Raw genomic sequence first — 25,399 nt, forward strand, 5'->3', positions numbered from 1 at the left:
GGCGTAGTCAGAATGATATGGGTCAGCCCAGACAGCAAGTATCATACACGAGAGTCAGGCCAAGGATCAAATCCAGGAAATCCAATAGCATGGAAAAGGGAACATGAACAGGAGAAAATACGTTTAGTTATGCAGATAAACTGGCAGAATAACTCAACAAGCCAGGGCTCAGACTGGAATTTAAACCTAACAGGGCCCAGGAACGCTCCCCCGTAGCCAAGACAACAACAGCATCAGAAACCAAGTACCCAATGAGAAGGCTGAGAGAGGTGTGTCACCAAGATTTCCCTAGCTGATGGAAAGCACCTGCGACGTCTCTTGCCAAGGCGTACCCGTACGCACACCCGTGCGCACACATACAGGTGCAGCTGTACAACCAGGTGCTATCACAGTCGCGGAGAAACTTGTGATGGTTCCCTCCGCCTTACCCACAGGCGACTCCTGGTCCCATGACACTACCTTTAAAAAAATAAAAACTTACCTGCAAAACAAAATTAAAACCTAAGCTTGAACTAAAAAAAACACCTAATATTACTTGTAAAAAAATAAAATAACAAAAAATAAAAAACCTACATTACAAAAAAAACAACATTACAAAAATTAAAAAATACTACCCTTACAAAAAATAAAAAAAACTACCATTACAAAAAATAAAAAACCTACCATTACAAAAAAAACAACTAAATTATCCAAAATAAAAAAAATAATATCCCAAAATAAAAAAAAACACCCTGAAATAAAAAGGGCCTTTTTTAGGGCATTGCCCTAAAGCTAACAGCTCTTTTACATAAAAAAATACAATTAACCCCTAACATTACAACCCCCCACCGCCCAACCCCCAAAATAAAAAAAATCCTAACTAAAAAATCCCTATTCTACCCATTGCCCGAAAAGGGCATTTGGATGGGTATTGCCCTTAAAATGGCATTCAACTCTTTTTGTGCCCATTAAAAAACACTAACCCCAAAATTGGTACTCACTATTGATGAAGGGCAGTGCTCCATCTTCATTCCGGTGGGGCTCCATCTTTATCCACCGCTAGACCATCTTCTTCAATCTTCATCCCGGTGGCGACGAATGCGGGGTGGTCATTGGCGATGTCGGTGCTCCTCTTCAGTCAGGCAACATGCTATCTCCAGCTGTACACTGAAGATTGAATGCAAGGTACTCTTTGCATTCCTATTGGCTGATTTGATTTTTTTTAAGATTCATTTTTTTTTTGAATGGGCGCAAAAATAGCCGACTGCCCTTTTCGGGGCATTGAATAGATTAGGGATTTTTCAGTTAGGATTTTTTTATTATTTTGGGGGGTTGGGGGTTGTAATGTTAGGGATTAATTGTTTTATTTTTTATGTAAAAGAGCTGTTAGCTTTAGGGCAATGTCCTACAAAGGCCCTTTTAAGGGCTATTGGTAGTTTATTTGTAGATTCATTTTTTTTTATTTGTGGTATTGGAATAGGAATAATTTTTTTATTTTGGATAATTTCGTTTTTTTGTAATGGTATTTTTTTTATTTTTTGTAAGGGTAGTTTTTTTAATTTTTGTAAGGGTAGTATTTTTTATTTTTTGTAATGTTAGGCTTTTTTTGTAATGTAGGTTTTTTATTTTTTTGTCATTTTTTTTTTACAAGTAATTTTTTTTTTTTTAAGGTCGTTTATTTTTACTTTAATTTAGGTGTATTTTAATTGGGGTTAAGTAAGGGGGTTTAGATATTAGTTTAATACTTTGCGATGTGGGGGGATAGCAGTTTAGGGGTTAATAGTTTTATTTAGGGTTGCAATATGGGGGGGTGGTGGTTTAAATTTTCCTGTTTGCGGGCACGCGATAATTAACCAGCCATTACAAGTGGCTGGGTATTGCTACAGCAAGCTCCGAAAATTAACCAGAGATTAGATCTTTTTTTTTAATAAAAAATAACTGCACTAGGCAGTTTTGGGGCTTTAAAGTTGGTGGAAGTGGGCACTGAAAAGTGCCTTGACATTGCGTTCTATGGGGACTGTGTATTCCCATAGACCGCTATGTAAATATATATGTATATGATTATAAACATATATATTTATATGTTATTATGTGTATATACAGTATACACATATTAAAACATAAATATATATGTATATAATCATATAACAAGTGAAAAGGCAAACACTAGTAAGCTCAGCTCCAGCCCGATCAAGACGCTTCTTTAATGCACGTGTGCAATGGCCCAATTCAACAAAACTGGCAATCGATGCGCTATCAATGGAAAGTCAACAGCGTGAACACAACACAGACTGGACATGTAGAACTGAACATTCTGTACAGCATTTTGGTCACAGACTCCCCAGTACGCGGAACTTACAGACTTCTAGGGAAACAACTCTGCTCAGCTTACCACCCGGACGACCAGTTCCTCACCAATCCTCTGGGTATGCCTTAACGAGCTCCCTTCCCGTGTCCTCATGCCTCTGGGGTCCGCAAAGCCTTTGTTATCATCCTTCTTCAATCCAGTAACACTGGTAACAGCATGTTTTGTAAACTGCTCATCGCTTGAATCTCCGTTGAACCTCGTATGCGTTGAGTGAGCTGTGATAGGTCAATCACCCACACCTGACTTCAGGGAGCCAATCCAGGACAAAAACAGGATCCAAAGGTAGCAGTCCAAAGGAGGTGCCAGGTGATATGGAGAAAATAATGCAGTTCAAAAAGGAAAACCCGGCAACCTCCAGGACAATTAAAACTAATCTTCTTTATTGGTCACATTAAAAAAACACAAAAGTACATCAGCCAGAGCACTCCTGACATGTTTGGTGGTACTTGAACCCTTCTATTATTTATTTTTTATAGTAGATGCAGCACAGGGATACCTAACTTTTTTATGTAATTGACCAGGAGTACTGTGAAAGTCCTAGATAGGACATTTGGCTAATGAGTCAGTGATAGGGATCTTTTGTACTCGCAGTAGACTGATCAATGGGGATAATCACCCTTTTTGTGCTGATCTAATTGTTCTTTATATAGTATTGGTTTCTCTTTTGATATGTTTTGATTGTAATACTCATATAGGGGGGCAGGCATGTCTATATGTTTTTTAATATTTTAAACATGTCTTGTGTTTGTTTTTTATAGACTGAATAAAGGTTACATTTTATTTACCTATGCCCTTCTCCATAGTGTAGATTATTAAAAACACCCTCCCCTATATTTGTGGTAGTGTACCATACTAATGCTCTTTTCTCTTTCCTCTTATTTTGTGCTGTCTCTGGCAGCATCAGAACGGTGTTCCCATAGGAGCCTATGGAAGTGCGCTCTTGTGAGCGCAATGCTTCCTAGCAATGTGAACGCGAGCTACCTCTTCCTATTCTCCATTCCCTTCCTAACTTTACTGTATTAGCCTAAAATGTAACATCTACTATATGTATGTATTAAAAATCACAGACAAAACTCCACGAAAATCGAAACCCCCTCTAAACAATCCCATCAATATGGCCCTTAAAATAACAAACTATTTTTTTTTTGTGGGGGTGGGTTCAAATAAGCTTAATTAAAGTTGTGGTACCTTTAAAACACTGTACTCATCACTGCATATATATTGTATTAAAACAAGTCAAGGGGACCTATTGTACTTCTTCCCAGTTACCTTTTTTTTTAAGCGAGTGACAAACTGGGTAGTATAGCCAATCACAAGCCATGCTACCTGCCCCACTGAAGAAAGCACAGCTTACTTCTTGCACCTCTGCTTCTGTGCCATCATATAACAGACTAGTATGACTGATATCAGTAGTGAGGAAGCTACTACAGCCGAGTATAAGGACTATGGGCTCCATTATATATGCGGCGTCGCCTGCAAAAGCCGCCGCAACTGTTTTTTACGCAGTTTTGGTATCCAATATACTGCACCGCATATAAATGCAGCACATATATTTCACCCGTCGGCCTCAATTTTTACGCCCATAAGCTAACATGGGACCACGTTGCAAATCGGTATCCAATATTCAGCACAAGGACTTACGTGGCGAAAAATGGAGATATTTTACTACATTTTCACCTCACCACACAAAGGCAGCCACAGCAGGCCTTGCACTGAGTATGGGAGCACCGTAACTCCCGTAACTGGCTGAAAATATTAACTAACACTTAATGCATGCGCAATATCTATCTACCTGTCAACCGCAATTCCCCACCACAATAACTAATAAAGTATATTAACCCCTATATTCGTCATCAAACCCACACCGCAAGTAATAATTACATTATTAACCCCTATATCCGTCATCAAACCCACACCGCAAGTAATAACTAAAGTATTAACCCCTAAATCTGCCAACCCCAACATCGCAAACTACCTAATAAAACTATTAACCCCAATCTACCATTAACCCACAACACAATAAACCTATTAAAGTATTAACCCCTAACCTGCCATACCTACACAACGCAATGCTAATAAATCTATTAACCCCTAAATCGCCAAAGCCCACAGCGCAAATAAATTATTTAATTACTAAGCCCCCTAACCTAACACCCCCTAAATTAACCCAATTTACCTACATTAAAAAATACTATTAAAATAAAAAACCTAACATTACTTTAAAAATAAAAAAAACTAAGTTTAAATGAATCTAAAATTACGGAAAATAAAAAAATCTAATATAACAGAAAATAATAAATAATTTTCCCTATGAAAATAAAAAAGCCTCCCCCAAATAAAAACACCCCCTAATCTAATGCTAAACTACCAATAGCCCTTAAAAGGGCTTTATGTAGGGCATTGCCCTAAGTTAAACAGCTCTTTTACTTTAAAAAATAAACAAAGTCCCCCTAACAGTAAAAACCCCCAAAATAAAAAAAACTAACACTAAAAGACCTAAACTACCCATTGCCCTGAAAAGGGCATTTGTTTGGGCATTGCCCTTAAAAGGGTATTTAGCTCTTTTGCTGCCCTTAAAAGGGCATTTAGCTCTTTTTACGAAGTGCCCACCCTAATCTAAATAATTTTTTTTAATAATTTCCATGTGGTGAAGTCTTCTTCCAAGCAGCAACCTCTTCTTTCTTCTTCCAGGAACAATCCGGCGCGGAGCGGAGCTGAATACTGAAGACCACGGAGCTGAAGACCTGCGACCCTGGAACTGAAGACCGGCAACCCTGGAACTGAAGACCGGTGACCGCGGAGCCATGGAGTGTGGAGGATCCTCTTCGTACGATCTCCGCCATACACTAATTAGTGAATTCAAGGCACGTGATTAAAGATGGCGTTCCTTGAATTCCTATTGACTGATTTGAATCTTCAAATTCAAATCAGCCAATAGGATGAAAGCTACTTAAATCCTATTGGCTGTTCAAATCAGCCAATAGGATGAGAGCTACTGAAATTCTATTGGCTGATTTGAATAGCCAATAGAATTTCAGTAGCTCTCATCCTATTGGCTGATTTGAACAGCCAATAGGATTTCAGTAGCTCTCATCCTATTGGCTGATTTGAATTTGAAGAATCAAATCAGCCAATAGGAATTCAAGGGACACCATCTTTAATCTTGTACCTTGAATTCACTATTTAGTGTACAGCGGAGATCGTACAAAGAGGATCCTCCATGCTCCATGGCTCTGCTGTCACCGGTCTTCAGTTCCAGGGTCGCCGGTCTTCAGCTCTGCGGTCATTGGTCTTCAGCATCGCCCTCCACTCCGCGCCGGATTGCTCCTGGAAGAAGAAAGAAGAGGCCGCTGCTTGGAAGAAGACTTCACCGCATGGAACAGGACCTTTTGATAATTTGTTTATTATTTTCTCTAATATTAGATTTTTTTATTTTCAGTAATTTTAGATTAATTTAAACTTAGTTTTTTTTATTTTTAAAGTAATGTTAGGTTTTTTATTTTAATAGTTAGTAACTTTAGTATTTTTTAATGTAGGTAATTTGGGTTAATTTAGGGGGTGTTAGGTTAGGAGGCTTAGTAATTTTATATGCGTTGTGGGCTTTGGCGGTTTAGGGGTTAATAGATTTATTAGCATTGCGTTGTGTGGGTATGGCGGGTTAGGGGTTAATACTTTAATAGGTTTATTGCATTGTGGGTTAATGGCGGATTAGGGTTAATAGTGTTATTAGGTAGTTTGCAATGTTGGGGTTGGCGGATTTAAGGGTTAATACTTTACGGCTAGATTACGAGTTTTGCGTTATGAGGGGTGTGGTACTAACTTGCAAGTTATTGTCAACGCTCACCTCCCTACAGCGCTGGTATTACAGGTTGAAATAAAAACGGCGTTAGCAGGCAAGAAGTGAGCGTAAAGCAAAATTGAGCTCCAAACCGCACTCCAATACCAGCGCTGCTGAAAGCTGCGGTGAGCTGGTTTTATGTGCTCGTGCACGATTTCCCCATAGACATCAATGCGGAGAGCCGGCTGAAAAAAAAAAGCCTAACAACTGCAAAAAAGCAGTGTAACGCAGCCCCATTGATTCCTATGGGGAAACAAAAGTTATGTTTACACCTAACACCCTAACTTAAACCCAGAGTCTAAACACCCCTAATTTTACACTTATTAACCCCTAATCTGCCACCCTTGACATCACCAACACGTACATTATACATATTAATTCCTAATCTGCCGCTCCTGACATCGTTGACACCTACGTTATACTTATTAACCCCTAATCTGCTGCCCCCAACATCTCCGACACCTACATTATATTTATTAACCCCTAATCTGCCGCGCCATATACTAAATTTATTAACCCCTAAACCTAACCCTAAGTCTAACCCTAACCCTAACACCCACTAACTTTAATGTAATTAAAATAAATCTAAATAAAACCTACTATTAATAACTAAACAATTCCTTTTTAAAACTAAATACTTACCTGTAAAATAAACCCTAAGCTAGCTAGCTAGTTACATTGTATCTATTTTAAGTTTTTATTTTTTTTCACAGGCAAGTTTGTATTTATTTTAACTAGGTAGAATAGTTACTAAATAGTTATTAACTATTTACTAACTACCTAGCTAAAATAAATACAAATTTACCTGTAAAATAAAACCTAACCTGTCTTACACTAACACCTAACCTTACACTACAATTAAATCAATTGCCTAAATTAAATACAATTAACTAAATTGCAAAAAACAAACAAACACTAAATTACACAAAATAAAAAAAGAAATTATCAGATATTTAAACTAATTACACCTAATCTAATAGCCCTATCAAAATAAAGAAAGCCCCCCCAAAATAACCCCCCCTAGCGTAAACTAAACTACCAATAGCCCTTAAAAGGGCCTTTTGTGGGTCATTGCCCCAAAGAAATAGCTCTTTTACCTGTAAAAAAAAATACAAACAGGTGGTGGCGATGTTGGAGGTGTCAGATTAGGGGTTAATAACTGTATGTAGGTGGCGGCGATATCGGGGGCGGCAGATTAGGGGTTAATAACTGTATGTAGGTTGCAGCGATGTCGGGGGCAGCAAATTAGGGTTGTTTAGACTCGGGGTTTATGTTATCAATGGGGCTGCGTTATGGAGCTTTCCATTCCGCGATCGCAGGTGTTAGACTTTTGTTTGCCGGCTCTCTCCATTGATGTCTATGGGGAAATTGTGCATGAGCACGTCAAAGTGCTTAATTTCGGTGCGGTATGGAGCTCAACGCCATCATTTTGCCCGCACAAGCCTGCTTTTTTTAAACCTTTAATACCAGCGCTATAGGGAGGTGAAATAACGCCACTTTTGTGGCGGTAATTAAGATCACTATAGCACTCGAAACTAGTAATCTAGCTAAAAGAGAACTGTTTTGGGAAGCAATTATTAAAAAAGTAATTAAAGAACTAGAACTGGTTTAGAGAAGGACTACACCTAAGGAAAATTGATCATTTTAGCAATGATGAGAGGTTAGCAAACCTGGGTGTGTTTAATCTAGAAGTGGTGCTTGAGCGATGATTACTTTAGAAATGATTACTTTATATAAAGAGATGGCAGGGGCCTGTTTATTTCAAGACACCAATTTGTGACAAGAGTTCAGTTAAACTCTGGAAGTCTTTGGTTGAGTGGGTAGTGACTGTCAATATAGTAGATAACTTTAACAAGGGATTTTATAAATTTTTGACTTAGAACAAGAAATACAGGGTTATAATTGTTTTTGTTAAATGGGAGCATTTTAAGAGTACTACTCTCAGTTCACTTGATAGAGGTTTTTATTATAAAAATCAGAGTAGCTAAGGAGAGTGAAATAAGGGAACTTTTTCCTTATTTTCAACTTAAAGGGACATGAAACCCAAAATTTTTCTTTCATGATTTAGTTAGAACATACAATTTTAAACAACTTTCCAGTTTACTTATCAAATTTGCTTCATTCTCTTGGTATGCTTTCTTGAAGGAGCAACAATGCACTACTGATTTCTAACTGAACACGTGGGTGAGACAATGACAATCGGTCCAATCAGCCAATATAATGCAAGCTCAATCCTGTTGGCTGATTGCATCAGCCAATAGGATTTTTCCTACCTTAATTCCGATTGGCTGATAGAATCTTATCAGCCAATCGGAATTCAAGGGACGCCATCTTGGATGACGTCATTTAAAGGAATCTTCATTCTTCAGTTGGATGTCGTTGGAAGACTATGCTCTGCGTCGGCTGGCTTGAAGATGGACCCGCTCCAATCCGGATGGATGAAGATAGAAGATGGCGCCTGGATGAAGACTTCTGCCCCTCTGGAGGTACTCTTCTGCCCGGATCGGATGAAGACTTCTGGTTGTCTGGAGGTCCACTTCTGCCCGGTTGGGTGAAGACGTCAAGGTAAGGTGATCTTCAAGGGGGTAGTGTTAGGTTTTATTAAGGGGGGATTGGGTGGGTTTTAGAGTTTAGTTGGGTGTGTGGGTGGTGGGTTTTAATGTTGGGGGGGTATTGTAATTTTTTTTACAGGTAAAAGAGCTGATTACTTTGGGGCAATGCCCCCCAAAAGGCCCTTTTAAGGGCTATTAGTAATTTAGTATAGGGTAGGGCTTTTTTTTTATTTTGGGGGGGCTTTTTTATTTTATTAGGGGGATTAGAGTAATGTGTAATTAGTTTAAAATTCTTGTAATTATTTTATTATTTTTTGTAATTTAGTGTTTGCTTTGTTGTACTTTATTTTATTTTATTTAATTGTAATTAGTTTAATTTAATTTAGGTAATTAATTTATTTATAGTGTAGTGTTAGGTGTAATTGTAACTTAGGTTAGGGATTATTTTACAGGTAAATTTGTACTTATTTTAGCTAGGTAGTTATTAAATAGTTAATAACTATTTAGTAACTATTCTACCTAGTTAAAATAAATACAAACTTGCCTGTAAAATAAAAATAAATCCTAAAATAGCTACAATGTAATTATTAGTTATATTGTAGCTATCTTAGGGTTTATTTTATAGGTAAGTATTTAGTTTTAAATAGGACTAATTTAGTTAATTGTAGTTATTTTATTTTGATTTATTTAAATTATATTTAATAAGTTAGGGGGGGTTAGGTTTAGGGTTAGACTTAGATTTAGGGGTTAATACATTTAATATAGTGGTGGCGACGTTTTGGGCGGCAGATTAGGGGTTAATAAAATGTAGGTAGGTGTCGGCGATGTTAGGGACGGCAGATTAGGGGTTAATAAAATGTAACTAGTGTTTGCGAAGCGGGAGTGCGGCGGTTTAGGGGTTAATATATTTATTACAGTGGCAGTGATGTCCGGTCGTCAGATTAGGGGTTAAAAAATGTATTTAAGTGTTTGCGATGTGCGGGGGGGCCTCGGTTTAGGGTTAATAGGTAGTTTATGGGTGTTAGTGTACTTTTTAGCCCTTTAGTTAAGAGTTTTATGTTACGGCATTAGCCCATAAAACTCTTAACTACTGACTTTTAAATGCAGTAGGAGTCTTGACAGGAGAGGCTATACTGCTCACTTTTTCCAAGACTCGTAATACCGGCGTTAGGCAAATCCCATTAAAAAGATAGGATACGCAATTGACGTAAGTGGATTTGCGGTATGCTCGAGTCAATGAAAAAAAGTGAGCGGTACACCTGTACCTGCCAGACTGGTAATACCAGCTGGTGTTAAAAAGTAGCGTTGGGACCTCTCAACGCTGCTTTTTAAGGCTAACTCAAGACTCGTAATCTAGCAGATAGTGTTTTATTTTTATTTCAAAGGTTATGTAGTGAGACAATAATCAGTCCAAGAGTTTAAGACAAGGTATCTAATTAAACCCACTGCAGGGAGTCAAAAAATTGAAAAACGCCAATCCACAGAACTATGTAAACAATTGGTATCAAAAGTTTACAAGTAACATATCTTGTATGTTCAGAGACTGCATATATAAGTTAGATGTAAACAATACAAATACAATTATTGAGGCCTGCGTAAAGATACTGTTGAGAGTCTGGGTAAACTCCCTCTCTTACCTTACTTACTACCACTTCATGCATGATCCAGGTGATTCCTTCTGCAGCAGAGCATTCCACCTCTCCGTGCCCACGGCTCCATCTGGCATGCACCAGGGACAGGCTACTCAGCTGTGCCTTTGTCCACTAGATGTGAAGAACACAGTGTGTGCAAGTTTGCCTTTCCTTGACCAATAACTTTGTTTCTGTGCATCATGGAAACTATAACCAGTCAGGCTAAATGGGCGATTAGCGTGACACCAAAGTAGCCTGTGTATTCCTATTAGCATATGTAGATACAAAGTTGGACTCAAAAAGGGAGTAGGATCTCTATTAGCAGTACTCTCAAACCGCTCACAATAAAAGTCCAATTAAAAAAATATAAGATGTCTGCACAGAAATTGCAGTAAAAAAGTGTAATTTAATGTAGGTATATGCTACAAGCAAGTGTCAAAGGGTTAGCCACTGGATCTGACATGGTTTGTGCATGTGCACATGCACTTTCTCTGTGAAAGGATCCGATGCATGTGCGCATGCACAAAATGCGTCACATCCAGTGGTTAACCCTTTGACACTTTTTTGTAGCATATACCTACATTAAACTTCACTTTTGACTGCAATTACAATGCAAACCTCTTACTTTTTTCATTGGACTTATTTTTGTGTATAAGGGCTACTTGTCCATTAAACATCAATATTTAATTTACTTGAAACATTTATTTTCTATGACAATTTTATATAATCAGTGAAACAGTTGAATTATTATTAGCTTCATTATTTTAAGATACCTGAAATAAACATCAAATGATTGACAAAGTATTGGAAAATGTAAGACTGAGAGCCCCAATGATCAAATCTTTGCCGGACAGAATGTGTGAAATTCTTTAACAAATCGGCTGTTCATGCTAGTTGCAAGATGATCACTAGAAAGATGATCACTAGAAAGGTAAAATTCACTGGGGAGAGTGAAGTTAGCATTAGTTAGGAGGTGCACCTCTGTTTTCATATGCAGATGTTTATCTATTAGGGTAATTTTGACAAAAGCTTGCCACATTTTATTTTGCAAGAAAAAACAGTGAGATGTGCAGGGGAAATGTTTAGAGAATACACTAAACCTGGTGAAAACTTTCAGAAAATTGCCTTTAGAGAATAACAACATGGACTTCATAATACTGGCAATATTTCTTAGAGACACTCAAAATCTCAGAGAGTTTTAAAGAATCAAGCCCTACGTTATTCTGATACTCCAGAATTTTTTTCCTGACCGATGAGCAGGGATAAGCACAGACAAAGGCTGTGGCGGACATTTTCCAAAGTACAGACCTTAGTGAAGGACACCAAGGTACATTTAAAATTAAAAACATTATTTTATAGTACTTGGTGTTATTATACTGATGCAGATACCACTGATCCTATAACCAGCCCTCCTCTGGCTATACCCATGAGCCAGTGTCACTACTGTGTCTTTGTATAGTGCTTTGTGTTATTATACTGATGCAGATACCACTGATCCTATAACCAGCCCTCCTCTGGCTATACCCATGAGCCAGTGTCACTACTGTGTCATTATATAGTGCTGGGTGTTATTATACTGATGCAGATACCACTGACCCTATAACCAACCCTCCTCTGGCTATACCCATGTGCCAGTGTCACTACTGTGTCATTATATAGTGCTGGGTGTTATTATACTGATGCAGATACCACTGACCCTATAACCAACCCTCCTCTGGCTATACCCATGAGCCAGTGTCACTACTGTGTCATTATATAGTGCTGGGTGTTATTATACTGATGCAGATACCACTGATCCTATAACCAGCCCTCCTTTGGCTATACCCATGTGACAGTGTCACTACTGTGTCATTATATAGCGTTGGGTGTTATTATACTGATGCAGATACCACTGATTCTGTATCCAGCCCTCCTCTGGCTATACCCATGTGCCAGTGTCACTACTGTGTCATTATATAGTGCTGGGTGTTATTATACTGATGCAGATACCACTGACCCTATAACCAACCCTCCTCTGGCTATACCCATGAGCCAGTGTCACTACTGTGTCATTATATAGTTCTGGGTGTTATTATACTGATGCAGATACCACTGACCCTATAACCAACCCTCCTCTGGCTATACCCATGTGCCAGTGTCACTACTGTGTCATTATATAGTGCTGGGTGTTATTATACTGATGCAGATACCACTGATCCTATAACCAGCCCTCCTCTGGCTATACCCATGTGCCAGTGTCACTACACTACTGTGTCATTATATAGTGCTTGGTGTTATTATACTGATGCAGATACCACTGATCCTATAACCAGCCCTCCTCTGGCTATACCCATGTGACAGTGTCACTACTGTGTCATTATATAGTGCTGGGTGTTATTATACTGATGCAGATACCACTGATTCTATAACCAGCCCTCCTCTGGCTATACCCATGTGCCAGTGTCACTACTGTGTCATTATATAGTGCTGGGTGTTATTATACTGATGCAGATGCCACTGACCCTATAACCAGCCCTTGTCTGGCTATACACATGTGCCAGTGTCACTACTGTGTCATTATATAGTGCTGGGTGTTATTATACTGATGCAGATACCACTGATCCTATAACCAGCCCTCCTCTGGCTATACCCATGTGCCAGTGTCACTACTGTGTCATTATATAGTGCTGGGTGTTATTATACTGATGCAGATGCCACTGACCCTATAACCAGCCCTTGTCTGGCTATACACATGTGCCAGTGTCACTACTGTGTCATTATATAGTGCTGGGTGTTATTATACTGATGCAGATACCACTGATCCTATAACCAGCCCTCCTCTGGCTATACCAATGAGCCAGTGTCACTACTGTGTCATTATATAGTGCTGGGTGTTATTATACTGATGCAGATACCACTGATTCTATAACCAGCCCTCCTCTGGCTATATGCATGTGGCAGTGTCACTACTGTGTCATTATATAGCGCTGGGTGTTATTATACTGATGCAGATACCACTGATCCTATAACCAGCCCTCCTCTGGCTATATGCATGTGGCAGTGTCACTACTGTGTCATTATATAGCGCTGGGTGTTATTATACTGATGCAGATACCACTGATCCTATAAGCAGCCCTTGTCTGGTTATACACATGTGCCAGTGTCACTACTGTGTCTTTGTATAGGGATTGGTGTTATTATACTGATGCAGATACCACTGATTCTATAACCACCCTCCTCTGGCTATACCCATGTGCCAGTGTCACTACTGAGTCATTATATAGTGCTGGGTGTTATTATACTGATGCAGATACCACTGATCCTATAACCAGCCCTCCTCTGGCTATACCCATGTGCCAGTGTCACTACTGTGTCTTTGTATAGAGCTGGGTGTTATTATACTGATGCAGCAGATACCACTGATCCTATAACCAGCCCTTGTCTGGCTATACGCATGTGCCAGTGTCACTACTGTGTCTTTGTATAGAGCTGGGTGTTATTATACTGATGCAGCAGATACCACTGATCCTATAACCAGCCCTTGTCTGGCTATACGCATGTGCCAGTGTCACTACTGTGTCATTATATAGAGCTGGCTGTTATTATACTGATGCAGATACCACTGATCCTATAACCAGCCCTTGTCTGGCTATACGCATGTGCCAGTGTCACTACTGTGTCTTTGTATAGGGATTGGTGTTATTATACTGATGCAGATACCAATGACCCTATAACCAGCCCTTGTCTGGCTATACGCATGTGCCAGTGTCACTACTGTGTCATTATATAGCGCTGGGTGTTATTATACTGATGCAGATACCACTGATCCTATAACCAGCCCTTGTCTGGCTATACGCACGTGCCAGTGTCACTACTGTGTCATTATATAGCGCTGGGTGTTATTATACTGATGCAGATACCACTGATCCTATAACCAGCCCTTGTCTGGCTATATGCATGTGCCAGTGTCACTACTGTGTCATTATATAGTGCTGGGTGTTATTATACTGATGCAGATACCAATGACCCTATAACCAGCCCTTGTCTGGCTATATGCATGTGCCAGTGTCACTACTGTGTCATTATATAGAGCTGGCTGTTATTATACTGATGCAGATACCACTGATCCTATAACCAGCCCTTGTCTGGCTATACGCATGTGCCAGTGTCACTACTGTGTCTTTGTATAGGGATTGGTGTTATCATACTGATGCAGATACCAATGACCCTATAACCAGCCCTTGTCTGGCTATACGCATGTGCCAGTGTCACTACTGTGTCATTATATAGCGCTGGGTGTTATTATACTGATGCAGATACCACTGATCCTATAACCAGCCCTTGTCTGGCTATATGCATGTGCCAGTGTCACTACTGTGTCATTATATAGTGCTGGGTGTTATTATACTGATGCAGATACCAATGACCCTATAACCAGCCCTTGTCTGGCTATATGCATGTGCCAGTGTCACTACTGTGTCATTATATAGCGCTGGGTGTTATTATACTGATGCAGATACCACTGATCCTATAACCAGCCCTTGTCTGGCTATACGCACGTGCCAGTGTCACTACTGTGTCAATATATAGTGCTTGGTGTTATTATACTGATGCAGATACCACTGATCCTATAACCAGCCCTTGTCTGGCTATACGCATGTGCCAGTGTCACTACTGTGTCATTATATAGCGCTGGGTGTTATTATACTGATGCAGAGATTACTGATCCTATAACCAGCCCTTGTCTGGCTATACGCACGTGCCAGTGTCACTACTGTGTCATTATATAGTGCTTGGTGTTATTATACTGATGCAGATACCACTGATCCTATAACCAGCCCTTGTCTGGCTATATGCATGTGCCAGTGTCACTACTGTGTCATTATATAGTGCTGGGTGTTATTATACTGATGCAGATACCAATGACCCTATAACCAGCCCTTGTCTGGCTATATGCATGTGCCAGTGTCACTACTGTGTCATTATATAGCGCTGGGTGTTATTATACTGATGCAGATACCACTGATCCTATAACCAGCCCTTGTCTGGCTATACACACGTGCCAGTGTCACTACTGTGTCATTATATAGTGCTTGGTGTTATTATACTGATGCAGATACCACTGATCCTATAACCAGCCCTTGTCTGGCTATATGCATGTGCCAGTGTCACTACTGTGTCATTATATAGTGCTGGGTGTTATTATACTGATGCAGATACCACTGATCCTATAACCAGCCCTTGTCTGGCTATACGCATGTGCCAGTGTCACTACTGTGTCTTTGTATAGAAGTGGGTGTTATTATACTGATGCAGCAGATACCACTGATCCTATAACCAGCCCTTGTCTGGCTATACGCATGTGCCAGTGTCACTAGTGTGTCTTTGTATAGAAGTGGGTGTTATTATACAGATGCAGATACACATCCAGTATTTCACTCAGACTTTATTTATTCCATAACTTATCACCTAATATTGCTAGCAGTCTCTTGACAACCCACTAACTTTATTCACACTACATATTTTTTTCCCTATTATTTAATCAGAAAGAAAAGATATACTAAGGTTATGGCGGACACTGCAAGTCACGGGCACCTTGCCTATCCCTGCCGATGAGGGTCTTTCTTCTTCATTCTGTTGCTCTTGGACTAGTTAACCCTCACTCATCTGACAAATACACATTGTAGAATAGCAGAGATTAAAATGATTAAAGGGAGAGTAAAGTCAAAATTAAATATTTGTAATTCAGATAGAGCAGGCAATTTTAAACAACTTTCCAATTTATTTCTGTTATAAAATTTGCTTTGTTCTCTTGGTATCTTTAATTGAAGAGTAAAACTAGGTAGGCTCATATGGCAGCAGTGTTGTACAACAAAGCTACAAATAATGTTGCAAAATACCGCTGCCATAGAGTACTAAAGACACGTGCACACTCCTGAGCTCTTTAGAGCCTACCTAGTTTAAATCTTCAAAAAAAGATACCAAGAGAACAAAGCAAATTTGATAACAGAAGTAAATTGGAATGTTGTTTAAAATTGCATGCTGTATATGAATCATGAAAGTTTAATTAAGTTACAGCAAACTGTAAGTAGAGCGCTTGTGTTTCTCTTAATATGCATAGTTCTGTAAATTAACTAAAATGATTGACACTGCTATGTTCCAGCCAGCTTTCCCGTGTGTATGTCACTTTAAAGCTGGCAGCCAAACGGATCTGCCCACTGGATTAAACTGCCAGTATAAATGAAAGGAATACATTCTTAAGCAAGGAAGTAATGAATGCAGTATCAGGAAACACCAGCTTCGATGGTTTCTTCAGTTTTACTAGTCTGATAAATGTTTTTGAAACATTTAAACTTATTTTAACGTACATAGTTATTTATTATTTTTTTTAATTGGAATTTCATTCCGTTCGTGTCTTGTTGTGTGACAACAATGGTAAAGTCAAAAAGGAGAACGTATTGCAAGATACCTTGGGAGAGAGTTTCTAACCTTGGCTGTTCAGAAATTAGACTCTGGTGGCAGGAAAGGTTACCCATATTAGAATGGGGTCCAAAATACAACCTGCATGATAATCTGCTGGCTGATACTGTAGCAGGGATGATGTTGGCTGTTCATCAAGTGGTACAAGGTATTGTAGCTATCATTTATACACTGGTTCAGTAAAGGAGAATGTTCATTGCTACACCTGTCCACAGTTGATTAAAATCACATACAATTATTTGAACTTTTTAAAGGGACAACACAGTTAAAAATGAAATATTCATAATTCATATAGAGCATGCTGGTGTAACTAATTTTCCTATTTACTTTTATTATCAAATTTTCTTTGTTCTCTTGATATGTTTTGTTGATAAGTTAACCTGTGTATGCTTAAAGGGTTATAAAACGCAACATTTTTCATTCAGGATTCAGATAAAACACAATTTTTAACAACTTTCCAATGAACTTTTATTTATCAAATGTTCTTAGTTTTCTTGTTATCCTTTGTTGAAAAGCAGGAAGGAAAGTTCAAGAGTGTGCACGTGTCTGCAACATTATAAGGCAGCAGTTTGGCAACAATGTTATACATTAGCAAGAGCACTAGATGGCAGCACTATTTCCTATCATGTAGTGCTTCAGGCATGTGCACGCTACCTATCTAGATATCACTTCAAAAAAGAATAACATGAGAACAAAGCAAATATGATAATATAAGTAAATTGGAAACTTAAAAAAATAAATAAATTGTATTCTCTATCTGAATTATGAAAGAAACATTTTGGGTTTCATGTCCCTTTAACCCCTTAGTGACCAAAGCACTTTTCCTTTTGTTGACCGTCTGGGACTAGGGCTTTTTTTTACATTTCTGCTGTGTTTGTGTTTAGCTGTAATTTTCCTCTTACTCATTTGCTGTACCCACACATATTATATACCTCTTTTCTCACCATTAAATGGACTTTCTAGAGATACCATTATTTTCATCATATCTTATAATTTACTATAAAAAAAATTATAAAACATGATGAAAAAATGGAAAAAAACACACTTTTTCTAACTTTGACCCCTAAAATCTGTTACACATCTACAACCACCAAAAAACACCCATGCTAAATAGTTTCTAAATTTTGTCCTGAGTTTAGAAATACCCATTGTTTATATGTTATTTGCTTTTTTTGTAAGTTATAGGGCAATAAGTACAAGTAGCACTTTGCTATTTCCAAACCATTTTGTTTTTCAAAATTAGCGATAGTTACGTTGTAACACTGATATCTATCAGGAATCCCTGAATATCCCCTGACATGTATATATATTTTTTTAGAAGACAACCCAAAGTATTGATCTAGGCCCATTTTGGTATATTTCATGCCACTATTTCACCGCCAAATGCAATAAAAAAAAAAAAAAGTTCACTTTTTCACAAACTTTTTCACAAACTTTAGGATTCTCACTTAAATTATTTACAGCTTGTGAAATTATGGCACAAATGGTTGTAAATGCTTCTCTGGGATCCCCTTTGTTCAGAAATAGCAGACTTATATGGCTTTGGCGTTGCTTTTCGGTAATTAGATGGCCACTAAATGCTGCTGGCCACCACACATGTATTATGCCCAGCAGTGAAGGGGTTAATCAGGGAGCTTGTAGGGTTAATTTTAGCTTTAGTGTAGTGTAGTAGACAACCCCAAGTATTGATCTAGGCCCATTTTGGTACATATTATGCCACCATTTCACCGCCAAATGTGATCAAATAAAAAAAAAACGTTACATTTTTCACAATTTTAGGTTTCTCACTGAAATTATTTACAAACAGCTTGTGCAATTATGGCACAAATTGTTGTAAAAGCTTCTCTGGGATCCCCTTTGTTCAGAAATAGCAGACATATATGGCTTTGGCGTTGACTTTTGGTAATTAGAAGGCCGCTAAATGCCGCTGCGCACCACATGTGTATTATGCCCAGCAGTAAAGGGGTTAATTAGGGAGCTTGTAGGGAGCTTGTAGGGTTAATTTTACCTTTAGTGTAGTGTAGTAGACAACCCCAAGTATTGAACTAGGCCCATTTTAATATATTGCATGCCACCATTTCACTGCCAAATGCGATCAAATAAAAAAAAATGTTCACATTTTCACAAATTTTTTCATAAACTTTAGGTTTCTCACTGAAATTATTTACAAACAGCTTGTGCAATTATGGCACAAATGGTTGTAAATGCTTCTCTGGGATCCCCTTTGTTCAGAAATAACAGACATATATGGCTTTGGCGTTGCTTTTTGGCAATTAGAAGGCCCCTAAATTCCGCTGTGCACCTCACTTGTATTATGCCCAGCAGTGAAGGGGTTAATTATGTAGCTTGTAGGGAGCTTGCAGGGTTAATTTTAGCTTTAGTGTAGAGATCAGCCTCTCACCTGACCCATCCCACCCCCTGATCCCTCCCAAACAGCTCTCTTCCCTCCCCCACCCCACAATTGTCCCTGCGATCTTAAAGGGCCATAATACCCAAATGTTTAAACACTTGAAAGTGATGCAGCATAGCTGTAAAAAGCTGATTAGAAAATATCACCTGAACATCTCTATGTAAAAAAGAAAGATATTTTACCTCAAAAGTTCCTCAGTAGCCACCTCCCATTGTAAAGGATTTCTAAGCAGCATTTTAGTGTGTTTGTCCTGGGACATCTGAAGGGACTAGCATCGTGCACTCTCATATTATTTCACCAATCAGGTAAAGGAAGCTTACTATGAAATCTCATGAGAGTTAAGTCAAATCTCATGAGATCACAGTAAGAGTTCATGACCTCAGCACTGCTGATGCTGATTGGCTGCTGTTCATTTCTTCATTTTTTTACTTACTCTGCTGAGCTGAGGAGATTGTGAGGTAAAATATCTTCCTTTTTTACATAGCGATGCTCAGGTGATATTTTCCTGTCAGCTTTTTACAGTTATACTGCATCAGTTGCAAGTGATTTAGCATATGAGTATTATGTCCCTTTAAGTGCTAGCAGAAAGTCTGCCAGTACTAAAATAAAAGGTTTTTTTTGCTGTGTAGGATCCCCCCTTAGCCCCCAACCTCCCTGATCCCCCCCCCCAAACAGCTCTCTAACCCTCCCCCTATACCTTATTGTGCTCCATCTTGGGTACTGGCAGCTGCCTGCCAGTACCCAGTTTGCCATAAAATATGTTTTTTTTTCTATTTTTAAATATTTTTTTTGTAGTGTAGCTGCCCTCCCTCCCTCAATAACCAACCCCCCCAGATCCCTTAAATAAAAATTCACCCCTCCTCTCTCCCACCTTATCCTAACCAAAATTAAATTGTGTCATAGTGTAGCGTTCCCACCCACTTCCGTGCTCACGCGCACCCGTGCGCTCTCCCGGCAGTTGATCCCGCCCCCCTCCGGCGCACTTCCCCCATTGATGGCCACCCACCCGCCACCCTGCAACTGCTGCCACCCACCAACGATCGTGACCATCGATGGCCGATGCAGAGAGGACCACAGAGTGGCTCTATCTGCATTGGATGGCTAACAAATGTTATTTCAGGATGCCTCAATATCGAGGCATCACTGCAATAACATGAAAGCGGCTGGAAGCGATCAGGATAGCTTCCACCGCTTGAAAACACTAACGACGTACGTCCTTGGTCGTTAACTACTGTTTTTTGTAGGACGTACCCTGTACGTCGTTTCGTTAAGGGGTTAAAGGAAATTAGGAGCGCATTGTTGCAAACTAGATATGTGCATGGCGAAAAAATTTGGTTCTGTTCGGTTCGAATCGATTCGGAATTTTTCAATTTTCGGTTCGGACCAATTCGAATTCGGAGAAATTTGAATCGATTCGGTTCGGATTCATTTCGGATTCATTCGGATTCGAAGAAATTCGGTTCGATTCGGTTCGGAAATTCGGAATTTCGGTAAGTGTTAGGTGGGATTAGACTAGTATTATGTACAGTATATTAGGTGTAACCCATAGCAGAGTGATATAACCTAATATACTGTACAATACTAGTGTAATCCATGGCCAGCCGAATCTACCGAATAAATCCGAACTAATTCGGATTTATTCGGTAGATTCGGCAGTATTTTAATTCGGAAATTCGGATCGATCCGAATCCCGAATTTTACGAATTCGGACGAATTTCCGAATCGATCCGAAACGCACATGTCTATTGCAAACACTCCTGCCAGATGAACACTCCGGAACTCACTTAGGATTATTCTTTATCAGAGGATAGCAAGAGAACCAAGCAAAATAAATAATAGGAGTAAACTGAAAGTACATTTAAAATGTCATACACTATCCAATAAATTTAAAGAGACAGTCTAGTCAATTAATAATTTCATCATTCAGATAGGACATGCAATTTAAACAACTTTCCAATTTACTTTTATCATCAAATTTGCTTTGTTCTCTTGGTATTCTTTGTTGAAAGCTAAACCTAGATAGGCTCATATGCTAATTTCTAAGCCATTGAAGGCTGCCTCTTATCTCAGTGCATTCGACAGTTTTAAAATATCTTTTTTATTGTTGAGAGAGACAGGAATCACATACAAGCAGTTTTACAGATAATACAATAGAACCCTGATCACAACATATAAATAATTTGTATCCTTGACTTTTTAAACATCAACCTAAGAGAACTGTCTTCTGGCCATTTTGAGTCTTTGTTCAAGATTCTCTAAACATCACTCTGAGAAAACTGTCTTTTGGCCTTTTATGTCTATGGTCAAGGTTTTTCTTTCTCTCTTTGTGTTTCCATCTCTACTCAACCTTTTCCCTTTTACTTTTTCCTTAAGTCTATAACCTAACTAACTTAAACCAAACTTTTTAACAAATAAATAAATAACCTGGAAACTGTCATCGTTGTCGACCGTGGAGCCAGGTGGTGAGAAAAAAAAGCATTCAACAGTTTTTTACATCCAGACAGCGCTTGATTATGTGTGCCAAATAGATAACATTGTGCTCACTCCGGTGGAGTTGCCTAGGAGTCAGCTGTGACTGGATAAGATGAAAGTCTGTCAAAAGAACTGAAATAAGGGGGCATTCTGCAGAGGCTTAGATACAAGGTAATCACAGAGGTAAAAAGTATATTAATATAATAGTGTTGGTTATGCAAAACTGGAGAATGGGTAATAAAGGGGTTATCTATATTTTTAAACAATACAAATTCTCGAGTACACTCTCTCTTTAAGTTGAATTTTGACTTTACTGTACTATACTGCAAAGATCTGTCCTGTTACAATACTTTGAAAATTAAAGTTCATATAGAATAAATTATTATTATGCAATGAAATATAAATATGTAGTGAAAATTAATCTTGCTAATTTTTTACCAAATAATTTAATTTATGAATACTACTTTTGTACTGCATAAGTCAGGTAAAGTTATAAAACATACATATTTAAAGTGATGGTAAATCCTAGCGTTTGTGAATAAATAAAGGGTGACTTTCATTCATGAAGTATAAAATACTGGGGAATAGTTAATAAATGGATTATCTATCTTTTAAAACAATAAACATTATATTATAGACTGTCCCTTTAACTAAGTAAAATATTGGTATACATTGACCTGACATTCTTGTCTTAGAATACTATATTTTGTCAAACTAGTTTACAAATCAAAAGAACACTTTAACGTTTTAAACAACAATCTCTAATCATAGTTTTGCTAATAACAATATTATTATGGTAAGAAAAAGAAAACAAACACAGATTTAGAAATGCTGCATAGTTATATTGTTTAAAGGCCAAAAAGTGTAACAAAGTGTGCTTAGTGTATTGTTTTGTATATTGTTTCTTTCTAAATCTATGAAGAGGAAGAATGATGAAACACAATCACATCACTGTGTACTATTAAAGGGACACTGAACCCAATTTTTTTTATTTCATGATTCAGACATGAGCATGAAATTTTAAGCAACTTTCTAATTTACTCCTATTATCAATTTTTCTTTGTTCTCTTGCTATCTTTATTTTAAAAGCAGGAATGTAAATCATAGCAGCCAGTGTTCTGTCGAGAACTCCAATTCGTAAAAAATTCCAATCTGACGTCACTTCCGGTGACTCTTTTATTATAATATCTGTTTTGCCTCTGTCCGGGGGGCCACTGCAGACCCTTTGGCATACACCCCAAGTAAACCTTGGGGAATGAGGTTTACAAGGGGGGCTTGCCCCCCTTGAATCCCCTAGACGGAGGCAAAATAGATAGTGACGATAGTCGATTACAGGGCCTATCTGATTGGTTGTGAATCCTGTCACTCACTGGACACGGACTAATCAGATGTATGGAAATACCGGACATGACATCAGATTGGAGTTTTCAATGTATTGGAGTTCTCAACAGAACACCAGCCCATTTTAGGTTCAGCACCATGTATAGCACTTGCTTATTGGAGGCTTACATTTACCCACGAATAAGCAAGCATAACCCAGGTTCTCAACCTATGCATCACATTCCTGCTTTTTAAATAAAGATAGCAAGAGAACTGAGAAACATTGATAATAGGAGTAAATTAGAAAGTTGCTTAAAATTGCATGCTCTATCTGAATCATGAAAGCAAAATTTTGGGTTTAGTATCCCTTTAATGTCAGAGAGACAGTAGCAGTGTGGACTTGCTGGGAAGTAGAAAAATGCAAAATTTGTTTTTTTTTGTTTGTTTTTTGCTATGCTTCCAAATTAAGGGTTAGATTATAAGTAGAGCGGTATTTAATGCTCCTGTTGAGCGTTAACTGCGCTAAACGTAAGCTTTTACGCACGCATCGGGTTACACTCGTATTACAAGTTAAAAGTAAACTGCTTTCGCTTGCACAATAACCCAACGCACGTAAAAAGCTGAACTTAGAATATTGCACTCAATAACCTATTCCCCCATAGAAGTCAATGGAGCAAAAAGGTGTAAACATTTTTTAACACCCAACTTGTCTGCAAACCTCCCTGATCACATATTTTCAAGGGCGCTAACCCAACATGTTGTTCACATAGAAGAATATGTTCTATTTATTCAAAAATACATGATATTTGTCTGGTAAAATATATATCTATTATATATATATATATATATATATATATATATATATATATATATATATATATATATATATATATATATACATACATACATACATACATACAAATACACATGATTATATATAGGTATAGATATATTACAGATCTATATAGGAATATCTATTAAAAAATACTTAGAACATATTCTGCTTTGTAAAATATTTACAGTAAATACACAGTATGATTTTTATTAAAAATGAACATAAATATGTTTAACATGTTTTCATCTACTTAATTGCAATAGGATCCAATGCACTTATATACTGTATATGTCTATATGTGTGTACATACGTATTTATGTGTTTATATGTATATATATGTTCTGTAAATACATATATACACATATAAATACACATGTACACATATATAGACACACACACATATATATATAAATACTGTATATATACATATACATATTTAGGCATGCATATGTATGTATCTCTATGTTAAAGCCCTTTGCCTGCCTTTTTTTTGTAACACCTGAGACCTCATATCTTGAAGCCTTTATAACTTTTTTGAGCAATATGTTTTTCAAAAAATTTATATCAGTGTTATTATGAGTGTAACTGTACTTTGTAATGTATTTTTTATGTGTTTTGTGACACTTTTTTGTTTTGCAAAACAGTAAACCAGAGCTCTGAGGTCACAATATCCTGACGTGTGTTAACTTCAATTGGACTCAAGTGATCATCTTTACTTTCAACTTGTAACAGGAGCAAAAAACCTGACTCAGAACACATGCCTCTTGTCATTGGCTCACTAGGGGCTATATTACGAGTGGTGTGCTAACTGTTGCATGTGAGTAAAAAGTAAACGCGTTCGCTTGAGTGCAATTGAATCTAACGCGCATAGGGATATCGTGACTTCAGAGCTCTGGTTAACTGTTAGTTACAAAACACATCAAAAATACATTTAAAAGTACAGTTACACTCATAATAACACTGTCTAAAACAAAATATTTGTTTAAAAATATACACATATAAACACATAAATACATATGTATACAAATATAGACATATATATATATATACATATACATATAAGTGCATTGGAGCCCTTTGCAGTCAAGTAGCTGAAAACCTGTAAAATCATATGTATTCAATATTCATAATCAATAAAGTTTTTAACTGTATAGGTACTGTAAATATTTCACATTCCAGTGTTCTTCACATAGGGGAATTTGTTCTAAGTATTTATTAATAGGTATTCATATATATATATATATATATATATATATATATATATGAAAGGTATGAAAAAACAGGCACCAGAGGGCACACTTCGTGTAATACGTTCAAATATTTTGCATTTATATAACAGTGGGGGAAAATCCACGCTCACCTGGTATACTCTCAAGATATGAGGTATTTTATGGCACTTGTGTTAGTGTACTTTCACTCCTCAGCAATCCTCTCACTTGTCCACATGTCCTCAGTGGTTCCTTGGCTTCTTCGTATAGTCCCAAGTAACAAGGATATACCTCCAAGTATGTGGTATGGGGGTGAGAGGGGGAGTG

At 37.9% G+C, this 25,399-nt stretch overlaps 1 protein-coding gene across 1 annotated transcript in view; it reads left to right on the forward strand.

Annotated features, from left to right (window-relative positions):
* The first annotated feature begins 16,768 nt into the window (after nucleotides 1–16,768).
* Nucleotides 16,769–25,399, forward strand: part of LOC128659590 (anion exchange transporter-like) — a 187,980-nt gene continuing 179,349 nt past the window's right edge. The window contains exon 1 of the mRNA XM_053713177.1: nucleotides 16,769–16,975. Coding sequence (XP_053569152.1) covers nucleotides 16,780–16,975 — 196 coding nt within the window. The 5' untranslated portion in view covers nucleotides 16,769–16,779. The remainder of the gene's footprint in view (nucleotides 16,976–25,399) is intronic.

Source organism: Bombina bombina, chromosome 5, assembly GCF_027579735.1.
Source record: "Bombina bombina isolate aBomBom1 chromosome 5, aBomBom1.pri, whole genome shotgun sequence".
NCBI classification, from domain to species: Eukaryota; Metazoa; Chordata; class Amphibia; order Anura; family Bombinatoridae; genus Bombina; species Bombina bombina.